We start from the raw sequence: 18,401 nt of genomic DNA on the forward strand, positions 1-18,401 counted from the left end.
GTCACACTTGCCCTTGTCTCAAAAGCAAACATTTGAGAGATTTTCCCTCTATATCACATCCACTTTTGGAGGAAAGTTAAAAAGCAAATTCAAAGGAAGTGTACAATATCACAACTTTTTCAATTATTTTTATCTTTTTCTTTTTCATCATCTTCTTCTTCTTCATCTTGTTGTTAAACTTTTCATTTTTTTTGTCCTCTTTTGATTCTTCATTGTCTTTATTATTATTTTATAACTTCTTGAGGCCTAGAAAAGAACTTTCTTAGGTTCGTCATTGTCTCATTTTTTATTTTCCATTTTGTAGATGCCGTGGGGAAAGCTTTTTGAGGTTTTTCATCTTCTCATCTTTTATAGTAACTAACAATCGATAACCTTTATAGTTTTTTCAAATTCCATGCAGGTGTTCATAATCAACTGAAACCTTTTGTGCGAAGGAGCGATATAAAGGAGAAAGACGTATGCTTTTAATTCATAGTGTGGAGTTCATGGAAAATAGTAATGGGTGACATATGTGAGTGGTGGGTACTAGACATTTCTCGTGTAAGGATGAAGTTCATGACACCTACAAAACGCTTTGCCGAATCGAGTGCCGGTTACCTTTAATTTGCATGTTTCTGTGTAATTAAACGCTTTTATGTGTATTAAATTCACTTCATGTGCTTCCTGTAGTAATATTATTCGTTTCTGTTGGTTTTTAAGTTTGGTATGTAATAAACGTTGTTATTGATATTGTTTGTGTTATGCATTGTCATGCATGGACTCTTTCTCAGCAAGCATGAATGCCGACGTCGAGACTTTTCTATCCCAACATCCTCTCGCGGGGGCGCTCAGTATTGGCATCATTGAGAATGATGGTGAGAAATTTAAACACGAGTTCTTCTCATTTAGGGCTTATTTGTTAGGGTTCAAGTAGGGGTACAGGCCATTATTTTTTCTTGACGGAAAGCATTTACTAGGTAATACCTCAGGATTCTATTAGGTGGAACTGATAAAGATGACAATGAGGGTATCTTCCATGTAGCATTCTCTGTGGTTGACAACGAAACAAATGAGAATTAGACTTGGTTTCTTGCTACTCTCGAGGAGACATTATACGGTCAAGACAACTACGCAGAAGTTATTACATTCATCTCGGATCGATCCAAGGGTCTTGTGAACATAGTTGCGAGAGTCTTCTTTTCATCGGCGCATGGTTATTGTCTACGCCATTTGGAGGCCAACTTCATGAAGTCCAATGGCAGACTTAGGAAAGCATTGAAAGAACAATGTTGGGCACTAATCGTCAAAACGCGTACACATCTAAGGAGCCCAACTATGTAGTCAGTGAACTTGCATCTACTTCGACCGATGCACACGTTTGATTGTTACACAAGTCTGACATTGATCATTGGTCTAATTATTTGTTAAAGGGTATATGGTGGTGCGAGATATACTCAAATGTAGCGGAGTATTTCAATGTTTATAGAGGTAAGACATATGCAGGTAACGAGCATGGTCGATTCTAAAAGGTTAGATTAAATCTACAGTTTAATGATTTTCTATGTATTAGTAAACGGTAGTGTGTAAAATTTGTCGTTAGTGTGTAAACCCATTTGTTCCAATGTAGTACTAGACGGTCATGTGTAAATAAAATTGTTAATGTGTAATACTTTTCATACCAGTGTACCATCTAACGTTAATGTGTAAAATAGTATATTCCTATGTATTATTTTAGGTTTGTGTATATGATATTACATTCGTGTGTAATATTATCACTACATGTGTAGTAAATATAGTTAATGCGTAAAATCGTACATTACTATGTATTATTATAGGTTTGTATGTAACATTAATTGTTTATATAAATTACCAACTTTTAATTAGCTTCTCGCATATTAATGAGCATGTTTAAACTTATGAATATGCTAGCTGAGCGGTGCGAAGTGTCAGCCAGGTGGGATACATACCTTTGCCCTGAGATATGCAAGAAGCTTCAACAAATTGTTGAAGACAGTCTGTTTTTGCAGGTGGACTGATCAATCGATGACACTTACAAAGTGGTTGACCATCACAACAGTGTTGTCAACCTATGGGTTCGGAAGTGCTCTTGCAGGAGATGAGACATAATCGTCGATCCTGTAATGCAGATATTATGGATTAATAATAAAAAATCCTTTATGTAGTTATTTTACCTATTTTGAAGTTTTTGTACTGTCTATGTGTAAGTTTACATGTAGTTATATCTATACTTTATGTGTTTCCTATGTAATAACATGTGTTTCTGTGTAGTGTTTCATGTTTTTGTGTAATATATAGTGTTCCTATGTAAGTATGTTTCTTTTTGTGTAATTATGTTTGTTTCTATGTAGTTATAGTTGTACTTGTATGCTATACGATTTTTTAGTTTATCGTTATATTTTCTTATGTATATGTGTTTCCAATATTATGAATTTGTATTTGCGCAAATGTTTACATGCTGAAATAAAGATTTTACCTACAGACGAATAAATAATAAATAATAAATATATATAAATAAAATAATAAATGATAATAATAAATTAAGAATAATAATAAATAAATAAATAAATAAGAATAACATTAATAAATAATAAATAAATAATAAATAATAAAGAAGAAATAAGAAATAATAAATAATAAATAAGAAGAAAAAGAAGATGGAGGGTATTCTCGTTATTTTGCATGGTTGGAAAATTTTCTCTATTTAGAGGGTGTTCTGGTAATATATTGTCATTTAACCCCATATTTCATACTGTTTGTGAAACCTGGATTAGAGGTGGGCACGGGCCGTCCGGCAACCCGGCCCGTGCCCGGCCCGGAACCGGCCAGCCGGGTCATTGACCCGGCGGGCTGTTCGATGACCTCGTAACCGCCCGTCTCGTAGATGGGCGGTTGCAGGGTGAAACTTCTTCAACCCGTGGCCCGCCGGTCCAACCGCCGGGCCAAACCGCTGGGCCCGACCCTAACTAAAACCGGGTTGCAACCCGGTTCCCAACCCGCCGGGTCAACTCGGCGGGTTGGGCCCGTTGAAGCTGGGCTTCGACGGCTTTGAAGCCAACGGCTATGAATTTTTTGAATTCATAGCCGTTGGCTATTTTATTTTATTTTATTTTATTTTAATTTCAAATTTCAAATTTTCAGAATTTTTTTTTTTAAATTCTTATAAATTTCTATATATACCCCCACCCCACTATTATTTACTTTTTACCAATTATTACTCTCTCCCAACTCTCTACTCTCATGCTCTCTTAATCTCCTACTTTCATTCTCTCTTAATCTCACTCTCTCAAGGCATATTATTTGGATTCTTGGAGTTTAATTATTTCAAGTCAACATTATCAAGGCTTAATATTACAAGTTGGAATTTTGGAGATTTGGAGTGGTTCAACTTTGGTTTTTCTCTTAATTTTTAAGATTTCGGAAGTTCCCAATTAACAAGGTTGGTGATGATTTATTTATTTTTATGTTTAGTTATAGTTTCCTAGGCTTGTCTTAATTTAATCATGCAAGTATTAGTTGTATTCTTTATATGTTTATTTTAATTATTAGTTTAGACTTGTGGACATATAAAAAATGCATGAAATTATTATTTGTAGTTTTGGACCTTTGGTTGATTTTTTTTATAAATATTTGGATGAAATTATTATTGTAGACATGAATAAAAGTATTTGTTGAAATTGTTGATATTTATTTTAATTATTATTTTAGACTTGTGGACATATAAAAAATGCATGAAATTATTATTTGTAGTTTCCATAGAGTTGTTTTTTTAAATAATTGTATGAATTTATTTTTGTAGACTTGAACAAAATTATTAGTTATATTCTTCATATTTATTTTTATTATTAGAATGGATATGTGGTATTTTTAAAAAAATACATGAAATTAATATTTCTAGTTTTTGTAAACCTGGTTTTCTTTAATATTTGCATGAAATTATTTTTGTAGAATTGAATGATTTTTTTTTTTGCATTTATGATATTAATTTTTATTATTAGTTTAGAGTTGTGGTTTTTTTTTTAAAATGCATGAATGTATTTTTTTATGGACTGTATGTAAAATTATTTTTTTAACTTGTGGGAGTTTTAAAAAAAGTAGACTTGGTTTTTCTTTAATATTTACATGAAATTATTTTTTTGTGAATGAATTTTTTTGTTTTTTTGTTTTTTTGCATTTATGATATTAATTTTTATATTATTAGTTTAGAGTTTTTGTTTTTTTGAAAAAAATGCATGAATGTATTTTTTTATGGATTTGTATGAAATTATTTTTTTAACTTGTCGGAGTTTTAAAAAAAGTACATGAAATTAATAATTCTAATTTTTTTGTAGACTTGGTTTTCTTTAATATTTGCATGAAATTATTTTTTTGTGAATGAATATGTGCATTTATGATATTAATTTTTTTATTATCGGTTTAGAGTTGTGGTTTTTAAAAAAATGCATGAATGTATTTTTTTATGGACTTGTATGAAAATTATTTTTTTAACTTGTGGGAGTTTTTAAAAAGTAGACTTGGTTTTCTTTAATATTTGAATGAAATTATTTTTGTGAATGAATTTTTTTTTTTGTTTTTGTTTTTTGCATTTATGATATTAATTTTATATTATTAGTTTAGAGTTTTGGTTTTTTTTTTGAAAAATGCATGAATGTATTTTTTATGGATTTGTATGAAATTATTTTTTTAACTTGTGGGAGTTTTTAAAAAGTACATGAAATTAATAATTCTAATTTTTTTGTAGACTTGGTTTTTCTTTTAATATTTGAATGAAATTATTTTTGTGAATGAATTTTTTTTTTTTTGCATTTATGATATTTATTTTTATTATTAGTTTAGAGTTGTTATTTTTAACTTGTGTATGCATTTTTTTAATATTTGCATGAAATTATTATGTGTAGTTTTTTTGTATACTTATAAATATTTGCATGAAATTATTTTTGTAGACTTGAATGAAATTATTTGTAGCATTCTTATATATTTAATTTCATTATTAGTTTTAGACTTGTGTATGCATTTTTTTTAATATTTGCATAAAATTATTTTTGTAGACTTGAATGAAATTATTTGTAATATTGTTAGATATTTAATTCAATTATTAGTTTTAGACTCTGTAAATACTTGTTAGATATTATTTGTTGTAAACTTGAATGAAATTAGTTGCTGTATTCCTAGATATTAAAACATGGTTTCACGGGGTGGATCCTCTCGAGGAAAAAGCATTGTTGGATCGGCTTCCACTCCCACACCACCTACTCAAGAAAGCAATCCATTTCAAGATTTTTGAGAGCCCAATAGAACAATCGGCACCGGTTGATGTACCCTCACAAAGCCGGACAAGCAACCAACTCCACGTAAATTACCCTCAAATCTAACATTTTTTTAAAACTCATTTTACAAAATTGTATAATAATGATGGCATTGTAACACATGGTAAATGTAACTATTATGGTTCCGAATTTAAACATTGTAAGGGTGGAGGGTATGGCACATTCAATGACACTTGGAGAAGAAGCACCCGGACAAGCTTGGACATGCCCGATCACGATCACAAATTCGATTCACTGTGGATGAAGGTGCAGGGTTCTCGATCATCTCTATTTACATTTTCGCAAGCAAAAATACTGGGGATAAAATTTGCGGAGACAATTTCCGTCGGCGCTTGCCGTTCAACTTCACTTTGAGCGGTGTCAAGTTCAAGAATGCATCAATGACACACTACAGCAGGGCATGCAAGAAGGTTTCACAAAGGACAATTCAAAGAACAATATTCAAACAATACAAGTTTGGTAGAGAACAACTTTGTGAGTATTTTTCGTACTTTCAACTCTTCGGTTTCTTTTATGTTCCGATGTTTTTTTCATGAAAAATTCTTTTTATGGGTATTACTGCGACATTGGGTTGATGACAAGTGGAACATCCAAAAGCGTGTTCTCGCTTTTTAGGGTGTTCAACGAGTCTCATAGTGCCGATAATTTTTTTATAGACTTATGCGTGGAGTTATCGAAGAATTTGGTTTAATGTTTAAAAATTTTTTTCGATTTCTTTCCGATAATGCCTCCGCTAATACTGGCCTCAATTACACCTCTAGAAGATTTTTTTGAGGCCTTCATGTGGTGGCAAATATTTTCATATAAGATGTGTTTGTCATGTTTTTAAACTTATGTGTGCAAAGTGGTTTGGAAGAGCTTAAAGAATTTGTACTCCCCGTTAGGGAAGGTCGTAGCTTATATGGGAAAAAGCATGACCCTCATGAAACAATGGGCTCGCTATTGTAAAAGCACATAACATGAGGGTCGAAAAATTCCCTAAAGATGTCAAAAACAAGATGGAACTCAACTTATCGGCTTCTTAGTGCAACATTTCCCTATAGGACATTGTTGACTAAGTTTGTTAATGATTCCTTAGTTGGTTTTTTCTTTATATAAGTATAAGCTGGGTAATTATCGCTCAGTATTATTGATTTGCTTGTGGTTTTTTTAACACATGTACTAATTTGTTTTTCCCAAGTTTATTTTTCCTACTTCCCATTTATTTCTATATGGTCTCTGTTGACGTGGGTGAAAAAAATTTTTGGAAGTTTAGATTAGATCCACAATTGTTTTTGTGCGTTAATCACTATGAAAATGAAATGGTTGTCTTATTATAAAAAAATATACCTCCTATTGCTTTTAGTTGCATTTGTTCTTGATCCAAGGCAAAAGCTAGAAGGTTTGCACGAATATTTGGACGCATATTACAAATTCTTAGGATTCAATGGAGGACAATATTCCCAACCGGTTCCCATGAGCTTGCCCATGAGCGACGTGGATACTCAAGAATCTAAACTGGACTCCGACAACATTGTGGATGTCAATGAAATTGTTGTTGATACTAGGAGTCAACTTGTTAAATTATATGATAGCTATTGTATTAGATATAGTCATATAGTTCCACAGGTTGTACAGGAGGTAGTAGGACAATCTAGCAGTGGTGGGGGAGAATCATTCCGGCAGAGGCGAGCAAAGAAGAAACCAAGGGGATCACAATATACAGAGCTCGACTTGTACTTAAACACAACTTTCCGGTTCTCAGAAGAAATCAACACAGACATGACTTTCAACGTCCCTCAATCGGGTGGCAAGGTAATGAAAAATCCGTACCCCATTCTTTCACTAATGGTAAAGGATATTTTTGCGTGTCCTATGTCTCTGATGGCTTATGACAGCGACTTTTTAGCGCAGGTGGAAACATGTTGGATTTGACACGTTCGCAATTGACTCCACAAAATATTGAAATTCAAGTTTGCACAGATGACTGGAAACGTGCTCAAGTTTGGCAATAAGAAGCAGAAGAAGGAAGTCCAGATGCTAGTGATTTCTTCTACACAGATAACATGATGAGCACACTCGACTCGGCGATCATTGAGTCCCGAGCCAGAGACCTAGATGGTGCAGATTAAGTAAGTGGGTGACCGATTATAATGTGTAATAGAACTACGTGTGCTTTGATTCCTCTTACACCCAGGAGGATACGTAAGCAACTTAATTCGCATGTAAGCGAATTAAGTCCCAGTTTATTTCCAAATTTAGTGTAATTTTTAATTTTTTTAGTGAAATTTAGTGTAGTACGTGGGACGTATCCTATTACTTGGAAACTTGTAGTGCTTAATTTTTTGGGGTCTTAATTAATTCATTTTTTTCTATGAAATTTTCTGAATTTTTTCTTGAATTTTCACAAATTTTCTCATTTTTTTTGAATTTTTTCTGAATTTTCTGTAATTTTTTTAAGGTGGGCCACGACCCGGCCCGCCGGGCCCAAGCTGCGGGCCGACCCCGGGCTCACCCGGCGGTTGGCCCGCCGGGCCAACTTGGGAGCCGAGCCGGTTCCGGGCCCGATTTCATGTGACCCGGACCCGCCGGGTCCGACGGTCCAACCCGACCCGCCGGGTTCTAGACCTATCCGGGCCGGGTCCGGGTCAGTGGGCGGTGAACTGGATCCAGCGGGTCGGGCCCGACGGGCCCGATTACCCGGCCCGTGCCCTCTGGATTAAAGAAAAGACAGGAAAAGTGCAAACTTTTGAGTACTATTAAATACTTTTCCAAAAAAAAAAAAATCACTTTCCCACATTGCCCCCTCACTATTTTCCTCTTCTGTTTGGAAGGAAGGGAAAATTGAAAAGAGAAAACAAATATACATATTTTTAATAGGATTATTATTGCAGATTTGCAGGGGATATAGGCTTTTAAAAGATTGCAATTTTCTTATTTTATATTGATATTATTTTTGAAAGTTGGATACATTAGATAACGATCTTTGCTTAAGCCCTTGGAAATAGGTCGACAGATTCGGTCTCTCAAATTCTCCTCCATCTCGGAGTTGTAGTCTTCCTTTGCAATCCCTAAACAAGAATCAGGGTATAGGATTTGATTGTCAAGCTGCTATTCAGCATTAGGTATTTGTTAATAAGCCTGCATTTATTTATTTATTTATTTATTTTTTTGTGGTGTGTTTGTTTCTAATTGATTAATGGTTTGTGGTTTGTTCCTTTTGTTCTTTCTGTGTTTTTTTGTTTTTCTATCCAGAGGATTAAGGGAGAATATTTACACTGGATTTCCTCTCCGTTTTACTTTTATGCTCGGATCATAGAACTGGTCCTCGCACAGAATGAGGTATCAATTTGGTTGAATTTTTTTAATTTTTAATTAGATGAATTTTGTGAGTAGTATTGTTGAGGTGCCATTTGACTGTTGCACGTTCCTCATTAAAATATTGTTTAGGAGTAATTTGGTAGGTTTTTTGAAATGGTCTTTTTTTTTTCTCTTTGAAGCACCCGTTCTTGACTTCTTGGTTGCTACTGAATATTCTTGGAACAGTTTTTGTTTAGTTTATAAGAAAAAAAACTTTTGTTTAGTCCGTGTTCCAGATTGAAATCTTGTTTGGAAGTGATTTTGGGGTTTCTTTAATGAAATCTCCTTTTCTTGAATGCCAAAATCTGCCTTGTTAATGAAAATTCCTGAAACAATTTGTTTTCTCTTTTGTAATTGGTGTAAATGTGCCCTGAATTCAGCACTTTTGGTTGTTTTGTTCCATCTATTAGAAGTTCTCAGGAGTTGTTATGTATAACAGCCCTAGTCTATTTTATCATTATTTTAGAAACCTGATATCTGGTGGTTTTGTTTATGTTTTACATTTTTGAAACCATTTATGATAGAGTATTCACATTTTATGTGGAGACAATACCATCTTTCTTCCAGGAACTATTAAATTTGCAATTTCTTTTAAACTCATCCCTATACCTCCTATCTGTGAGAGGCATTTATTTTCATAGGTACTGATTTGGAAGGCATGAGAGGGGACTTCTCTAACTTGGTTCTTTTACTACAATTCTCAAGTAAATAGAATGTTTTAGTTTGGTAGGATCCAATAGTGAAGTCATTGTAATATCTTACATGGAGTGATGCATTCGGAAATCAAGAAATGATGTTGCTTGAGACTGTAGTGTCCTTGCAGTATTTTTGGAATGGATTTGTTTGATCAGAAGAACTCATTTCATCACATTTAAATTTGAATTTTCTCTTCTCTTTATGGATTCTGGAATTTTCTCTTTCTGGATTTGCTTTTGATCCAGAAAGGCCTTTTGGTTTGGGAATATTTGTTTTGTTTGCATGTAATCCTAGTCGTGATGAAGATTAAAAAAAATATGGCACATAGAGTCACTACTAGATTGGTTGGCTATGATCTTAGTGAGTAAAAACCTCGAGTAAAACTTTGATATCGGTAGAAGCAAGCATCAGATTCTTACCTTCTGATGAGTATTTCAAACCTTATCTAACTAATGTTCTATATTACTGCAAACAAAGGAGAACAATGAATCAAAACTAAAATCTAGGATAGAGAAAATCTCCAATGGTTTGAGTGGTGTTGGTGTAAGAGATGAAAATCAATTAAGTAAAAAAATTCCATTATATGATTACAAAGGAAACATTGAAAAACTTAAATTGCAAAAGTTCAAAACAACCTCACTTAGGTTCTATTGGGAACAAGTATAAAAACACATATGAAGATAATTATTTACAACATCATAATCCCAATTAAGTGAATAACTCTACTAAATAAACTCCAATGCTAGTAGAGCTAAATCAAGACTTGTTTCTACAATAAATCATGAAGTGTTTAGGATGATCAAGAGCATATTCAAATTTAGACTATTCATAAAAAAATATATATGTAGGTTCTGTCATCAAGATAGGTATGTTCTATAGATAGGAAACTAAATTCTCTGCTTTCAGTCTAATAACTTAATGTAAACTAAGGAAACTCTCTTTATTATTCTTGGTTATCCCATTGTAAGATTGACACATTTTCAGCATGAAGTTAGGGATTCTTGTGCAAGTGATAAACTAGCATACCCAATGTAAAGGATGTTGTGAAAAACCATAATTGCTAAACATACTCTTGATTTTGCATTAGTAGCCATTTGACTTCTTTTAACCATGAGGTTATTTATAATTATTCTTTTCCTGTAATTTTAGTTATTTATTTATTTTTATGTATGTTCCCCAAATGTTCAAATTGTATTTAAAATGGCAGAAGTTCTTACTTTCTCATTTAGATAGGAAGCACTAAAATATTCATCACTTTGAAGAGAACTTCTGTATTTATCTTATTACATGGTCACATAGGGTAAAATTTACAAAAGGTATTTGTGCGGCTTTGTGTTTTTCACTTGTTATCATAGTCTCTTTGTTGATTGTGGTTTTCTTTACACTATCAAGTCATACTGCAAATTTTCTTTTGAGTTGGAAACCTCACATTGAATGTGTACTATTCTCCTCGATGTGTCTCTATTCCCCATTTTTCACAATTTCCAATCTTCCTGTAATTCATTTTAATTATAGAATTAATCTATCCAATTTCTTATGAATAAATTGCTGCTGAAAATTCATTTGATTTAGAGTTATATCTGATTTGATTGCATACGCCTAGTTTTATGGTTTTCACCCAAAACAATCCTTTTTTTCATCAGATTTAGGTTACTCGGGCAAATTGTTGATCAATATGACAAACCTAGTGGAAAGCAGCAGCATAAATAGAAGCGATAGTGCATGAGATTGCCTACTGAACTTCTATCCAATTTCTAATGAATAAATTGCTGCCTAAAATTCATTTGGTTAAGAGTTATATTTGATTTGTTGGCATATGTCTAATTTTATCATTTTCGCCCAAAACAGCTAATGGTGTATGTATATGTGTATATTTATATATATTATTCTTTATCAGATTTAGATTACTCTGGTAAATTGTTGATCAATGTGGCCTAAGGGAGAATATATATGTATATGTGTGCGCGTGTGTGTGTGTGTGTGTGTGTGTGTGTGTGTGTGTGTTTTATAGGATTATTACGGGGGTCTATAGCTATCACCTTTTTTTTTTAAAGGGTTCAATTTTCTTATTTTATTTTGACATTACTTTTGAAAATAAGGCTTTGATAAATTAGATAATGATCTTCTCTTAGGCCCTTGGAATGAGGTGGACAGGATCAGATGCCCAAATTCTCCTCCATCTAGGAGTTGTCAGCCATTGAAATCAATCTCTAAACAAGAATTAGGGTTTAGGATCACTAGGTATTTGTTACTAAGCATGCAGTGTGTGTTTTTTTCCTCTTTTCTTATTGGTTAATGGTTTGATCCTTTGTTCTTCCTCTGTTTTTTTGTTTTTCTATCCAGAGGACCAAGGGAGAATATTTGAGCTGATTTTTATTTCCGTTTTACTCTTATTCTTGAATCATAGAGCTGGTCCTTGCACACAATGAGGTACCAATTTGGTTGATTTTTTTTTAAAATTTTTAATTGAATGAATTTTGTGAGCAGTTTTGTTGAGGCGCCACTTGACACATGTTCATCATTGAAATATTGTTTAGAAGTAATTTTCTAGCTTTTTTGAAATGAATTTTTTTTTTCTCTTGAATCACCTATTCTTGTTTACTACTGAATATTCTTAGAACAACTTTTGTTGTGTTTATTATTATTATTTTTATTCTATGTTCAAGACTGAAATCTTGTTTAGAAGTGATTTTGGGATTTTTTTTTTTAAGGAAATCTCCTTTTCTTGAATGCCAAAATCTGCCTTGTTAATGAAAATTTCTAGAGCAATTTCTTTTTTTTTTCTTTTATTAGTGGTGTAAATGTGCCCTGAATTCAACACTTTTAGTCAATTTGTTCCTAAATTGACCCACTTTTGAGTTCTAGGCTACCTCAAGTTTAAAATAAGTCAAATGGCCACTAATGCAAAATCAAAAGAGTATGTTTAGCAATTATGTTATTTTCTATTCACAACACCCTTTACATTGGTAGCAAAGGCATAAGAGTTTTATATCACTTGCACAAGAATCACTAACTTCACAGACTCACTGTGATGATGTGTCAACCTTACAAAGGGACACTCAAGAAGAACAAAAAGGGTTTTCTTATTTTATTTTTAAGTTCTTAGACTAAAAGAATAGAATTTACAAGTTCCTATATATAGAGTATACCAAACTTGATGATGGAACATACATAATATTTTTTATGGATTATCTAAATTTGAGTATACTGTAGATTATCCTAAACACTTCAAGGTTTATTGTACAAACAATTCTTAATTTAGCTCTACAACTGTTGGAGTTTATTTAGTAGAGTTATTTGCTTAATTATGATTCTGATGTTATAAATTATTATTTTCATATGCATTTTATACTTCCATTAGAAGCTAAGTGAGGTTGTTTTAGACTTTTGCTATTTAAATTGTTTAATGTTTCCTTTGTAATCATATATGTATTCATATAAGTATCAATAAATCAACGCAAAGGAAGGAACTTCTTATTGAATTGATTTTCATCTCTTAAACAAACATAATACAAACCCTTGGAGATTTTCTTTATCCTAGATTTGAGTTTTGATTAATTGTTTTCCATTGTTTGTAGTAGCATAGAAAATTAGTTGGATAAGGTTTGAAAGACACATCAAAAGATAACAATCTTGAGCTTGCTTCTAGCCTTCTACCAACAGCAAATTTCCACATTGGCGTTTTTATTCGCTAAGATTGTACCCAACCAATATAGTTGGTGGCTCTATGTGCCCTATTGTTTCTTTAATCTTCATCAAGACTAGGATTAGATGCAAATAAAACATATATCCCCAAACCACAAGGCCTTTCTATAATAAACTATACTCTTAAACAAGAATTTCAGGAGAAGAGAAAAATCAGATTAAAATGTGATCAAATGAATGCTTCTAATCAAACAAATCCATTCCAAAAATACTGCAAGGACTCTATAGTCTCAAGCAACATCATTTCTTTCTGGATTTGCACATGCATCACTCCATGTAAGAAACAACAATAATTTCAGCCTTGTATCCTCCCAAACTAAAACATTTTATTTAGTTGAGAATTGTAGTAAAAGCACCAAGTTAGAGAATTTACTCTTTCATGCCTATCAAATCAGTTCCTATGAAATTAAATGACTCTTGCAGATAGGAGGTATAGGGATGATTTTAAAAGAAATTGCAAATTTAATAGTTCCCGGGTGAAAGATGGTATTGTCTCTACATAAAATGCGAATGCGCTATTATAAATGTTAAAAAATATAAAACACAAACCAAGATTGTGTGATAGAAGGATTTCCCAAAGCAGATATGTAAACTGTTGGAAATATAATACCACATCGGTTGTGTGATAGAAGTGTAATAGGTTTATATATAGGTATAGGGGTTGAGCCACTAAGTTTTGAGATTTTTTGTGGTGTAAGACCCCTAAGCCCATATAGAGCCCATATAGGGCTCACTAGTACCAAAATATAAAATCTAACATGGTATCAGAGCAATATAGTGGAGCCCAATATATATATATATATATATATTAAAAAAAAAGAGCTTCTCTGAGGCACAAGTAGTGTACAAGTCCATGTGTGTAGGACCTCTGAGACACAAAGTAGTGTATAAGTCCTGGTAAACAGACCTCTGGTGTACAAGCCTGAGCAAGTTCGACCGAGTTGAACTTGAGAGAGGGTGTTGGAAATATAGTACCACATCGGTTGTGTGATAAAAGTGTAATGGGTTTATATATAGGTATAGGGGTTGAGCCCACTAAGTCTTGAGACTTTTTGGCGTAAGACCCCCTAAACCCATATAGAGCCTATATGGGGCCCACAAGTACCAAAATATATAATCTAACACAAACTTAATGCCCGCCCAGTTTTCTTTTATAGCAAATACACACACACCCTACAATAGAATAGTTCCGAGGGTCATGGTAATTCTCTTTTAAATTTGAGGGTATTTTGTAATTGTTCTTTTCTTATAAATTTTGCTATGTACCCTTCCCATATGCCCTTATTTTATTTAAAATGGCATAATTTCTCACTTTCTAATTTAGATTGGAAGCCCTAAAATATTCATCAGCTTGGAAAGAACTTCTCTATTTAACCCATTTCATGTTCACATAGGGTAAAATTTATGAAAGGTTCTTGTGTTTCTTTGTTATTTATTTTTTTTATCACTTGTTATCATAGTATCTTTGTTGACAGTGGTTTTCTTGACACTGTCAAGTCATACTGCAACTTTTCTTTTGAGTTGGAAACCTCACATTGAATAGGTAGTATTCCTTTGATGCATAACTATTTCCCGTCTTTCATGATTTCAAATCCTCCATTAATTCATTTTAATTAGAGAATTATCTTATCCAATTTTCTAATCTGCCTAACTTTCGTGTGGTTTAGACTTATGTTTGATTTGTTGGTCTATGCCTGATTTTATGGTTTTCACTCAAAATAGTCAATGTTAATTATTTTTTTATATATCATATTTAGATTACGCAAATTGTTGTTCAATGTGGCAAACCAAGTGGGAAGTGTTGGCCATGAAATAGAAGCTACAGTGCATGAGATTGCCTACTTAACCTTTTTGTATTATTTTCATTTTTTGTTTATGGCTGACATCGATTTTATTAGTTTTTGGAATGGCTAACTGCATTTTTATGAAGGTTTTAACTTTAAGGTGGAAGCAACTTGAGCTCTTTCTTGGAAAGGTTTGGAAAAAATAATAGGCAACACTAACTTGTGAGACCTGAATAGCATATCATTTGGGAAATGTTCACATTGATAGAAATAATGGATGGGATTACTATTTTTAGTATTCAACTATATGACATAAGCGATAAATAACATAAATTATGTTTGTCTCTTACCAATGCTTTAGGAAGAGAATATAACACAAATTTGTGTTTGCTATGTTTTTGTCTGACAAATCTCTTCAAGTTAATCAAAAATTTTTCTTCTTCAATGTGAAGGTACTAGGTATGGTTTTGTCATTTTAGTAATTTTGATAGCTGTTCTCTCTACATATATCTATATATATATACAACAGTAATATTTTTCTCTCTTATCATTGGAACATAATACATCGAGCTGATCAAAAGTGTCAAATGGGAATGTTGACACCTTAACAGTTCTTTTACCTCTTGTTCTTGACTTTCTCTGATTTTCTTATTTCTTTGTTAATAAACATGGCTGGTTACATTTAGCTGCAACCTCCTTTAGCATGTTCCTTTCCCCTTCATCATCCTAGCAAGGTATGCGATTTCAGCCCTATAATATGACAATTGGTGTTCATATCTATGTGGAATTTATCTGTACTGCTGAGAAGAATTCCAAGGAAGAGGCTATCCACTGAACTGTGAAAAAGAAAAACAAGGGAACATTGTACATCTAATGTTTGATGCAATAATTGCAGATGATTTGGTTCGATGTATTGTACTCAGGATAAATGTGTGAACAGTTCACTCTTCTTCATTGATACAATCTACTATGACGACTGTAAATCTTGAGTTAGAAGTGCGTAATTTATTTTTAATCAGTACACCTTTCCATGGCATGATCTTGTTGTTTACTAATGCTCTTCTTACCAATACATAGTCTTAGGAAAAAGCTTCATTCTAATCATCAACACTAGCTTTCCCTCTTTTTTCTTATAAATTAACGTCCCTGCAATTACTTGAAACCAATCTTCTAATTTCCGGCACAATTATGTCTTATGTGCATGCACAGTTTTAGTGTATGGGTCCCACTTTCACAGAGAGAATATAGTCTAATTTTATGATCTTTTATAGTTAGTCAAGCATGCTGTGTTTGTTGATAAAACTCTAAGAAGATTGTGAAACACCAATGAAGGGTGGCCGACTTGGGACTCAAACTTGACTCTGATGCACAATATTCATTTTAAATTCCTTTGATTTTATTTATGTATGCATGGAATGAATCCTCCTTGTTATGGGTCTCGACGTCACGTCTTATTACAATCTGTCTCCTTTCTTACTAATGTGATCATTCTATATTCCTATTCAATATATTGTTTATGATGGGACTGCAGCCTTCCTCTATGATGAATTGACAGAACTGACTTGCTTTATTAATACATGTGCGACCTTCACTTTAATTTATATGAAATCTAGCCTAGACTGTACATCTTGTAATTTGTGTACAGTTCATGCCCCATTCATGCATCCATTCATAATCCTGTTTCTGATATTTCATTTACTTTCATGGTGGTTGTTTAATTATTTCTCTCTATGCACTTTATGAGGGATTGGATTGTTTTTATTCTTTTCGCTTGTCTTCGATTGATAATAATCTCAGTTTATGGGCAATGATTTCTGTGTGATGTTAATAATTTGTTAAATGATGGTATTGTCTTAATGTTTGTATAATATTATGTTTCTTTAGCATGGATGTGGAAAGGAATTGCTGATGAAGTTCATGACAGGAAAGGGGAAGGTAGTGGAAGAAAGGGGACAAAAAATAAGCGCTGGAGGCACATAGAAAGTCGATTTTTTATTCGATTTATGGCAACTCAGGTAGAGAAAGGTTTGAAGGGCAATAAGAGCTTCAAACGACAGTCAATATTTGCTGCCGCAAGAGCTTTGAAGGAAGAGTTTGGAGAAGAAGTGAGTGAGGCAAACATTCATAATCATCTTAGAACTATCCGAAGAAGATGGGCTAGAATCAAACACCTAAAAGAGTTGAGTGGAGTTGAGTGGGACACAAAAACAAAGACAATCTTGATGGGAAACGAAGAGTACAAGATATACATAAAGGTATAAAATTTGGTTGCATTTCTCTTAATCATGATTATCATCGAATCATATATTGAAATCAATTACAGGCACATTCGCAAGACGAGCCTTATATCAACAAACCCATCGATGATTATGATTCATTGGAGACCATATGTGGAAATGATCAGGTGGCTGGACATTTGACAGTCCAGGTGGGTGATCCAATTGGTGTTGACATTGAAGACAATGATGACCCCACCGATGCAACTCCGCGCAACAATGGGTTCGATGATGTGAACTCTGAAGAACCTTCAGTTTCCTCGTCTTCCTCACCTCCACATTTCTCTGAAACAGATCATTCACAATCTCAAACATCTACACACCGCAAAGGAAGGAAAAGCGGAGGGAGAAGAGCTCGCAATGCATATGCGGATGCACTTTATGAGGTTGCAAAATCCATAAGAGAGCTTGCTTCTGCTCTCAAGACCAACAAATCAATTAGCTTTGCAACTGAGTTAGCAAAGGAGTGCATGAAGTTTAAGACATACGGCTATTCCAACTGGGAAATTGCGAGGGCCTATGATTATCTTATGGCTAATGATTCAAAGGCATTGGCCTTTTATGGCAAGAACGATGAATTAAGGAAACTTTGGGTTGAGGATTTCATCGGCCTTCCTAAACACCGTATTTGACTACTTCCATCCTTTGTTTATTCAGTTTTATTTATTAACTATTATTTTGTTGTTTGATTTAATACAATACTCTCTTCTATGCTGGTGCTGCAAATGAGAGTTAGCCATGTACAGGTTTTACATTATGAGTATTATATGTTCTAGCAAATCATGCACAACTCAACCCAGGTGTCTCCTTGTTCCGTAAAGGACTCGATCTACCCAAATGGTTGCTGGGCAGCTTCAGATTCTGAACTTAGGTTTTGATCTTTTATTGTTTTTCTTCTCTTTTGTTTGTTAGGTGTTTAACTCTTTTTGTCAATAAATAAATAAATAAATGTTGAAGGCATCTTCAAATGTTTTTTTTTGGAAGAACTTCTCAAAACTGAGAAGCTGTATTTATTAACTAAAAAGTAGAAGACAAAACAAAAAAACAAAGAAGACAAAGCAAACTAAACTACACAGAAAGACATTGGAAACAACTAGAAGTAGACTTAAAAGGAAAAACCAAGCACATGAAAGGATCTCATAATCCAGTAGGGAAGCTCCCGGCCAACAAGATAAGGCGTTTGGTTCGCGGTAATGATATATTACCACGTAACGAGATTACCGTGGTAATAAGATTGGGAATGTTATATGCCCAGGAATGTTGTGGTAATTCATGAT

General features: G+C 33.3%; 1 protein-coding gene across 3 annotated transcripts; it reads left to right on the top strand.

Moving 5' to 3' along the window:
- The first annotated feature begins 8,108 nt into the window (after window positions 1-8,108).
- On the top strand, window positions 8,109-18,068 carry LOC120275911. 3 transcript variants are annotated; one of them, XM_039282642.1, is made up of 6 exons: window positions 8,109-8,428; window positions 8,559-8,645; window positions 11,492-11,600; window positions 11,703-11,789; window positions 16,773-17,103; window positions 17,172-18,068. In XM_039282642.1, the coding sequence occupies exons 4-6, from the start codon at window positions 11,785-11,787 to the stop codon at window positions 17,754-17,756; spliced, it is 921 nt and encodes a 306-aa protein (XP_039138576.1). In that variant the 5' UTR covers window positions 8,109-8,428; window positions 8,559-8,645; window positions 11,492-11,600; window positions 11,703-11,784; the 3' UTR covers window positions 17,757-18,068. The 3 variants fall into 3 exon arrangements, with proteins under 3 accessions (XP_039138576.1, XP_039138577.1, XP_039138578.1); XM_039282643.1 differs by lacking the exon at window positions 11,492-11,600; XM_039282644.1 differs by lacking the exons at window positions 11,492-11,600; window positions 11,703-11,789.
- Window positions 18,069-18,401: the final 333 nt, after the last annotated feature.

The sequence above is a fragment of the Dioscorea cayenensis genome, chromosome 14, assembly GCF_009730915.1.
Source record: "Dioscorea cayenensis subsp. rotundata cultivar TDr96_F1 chromosome 14, TDr96_F1_v2_PseudoChromosome.rev07_lg8_w22 25.fasta, whole genome shotgun sequence".
Classification (NCBI taxonomy): Eukaryota; Viridiplantae; Streptophyta; class Magnoliopsida; order Dioscoreales; family Dioscoreaceae; genus Dioscorea; species Dioscorea cayenensis.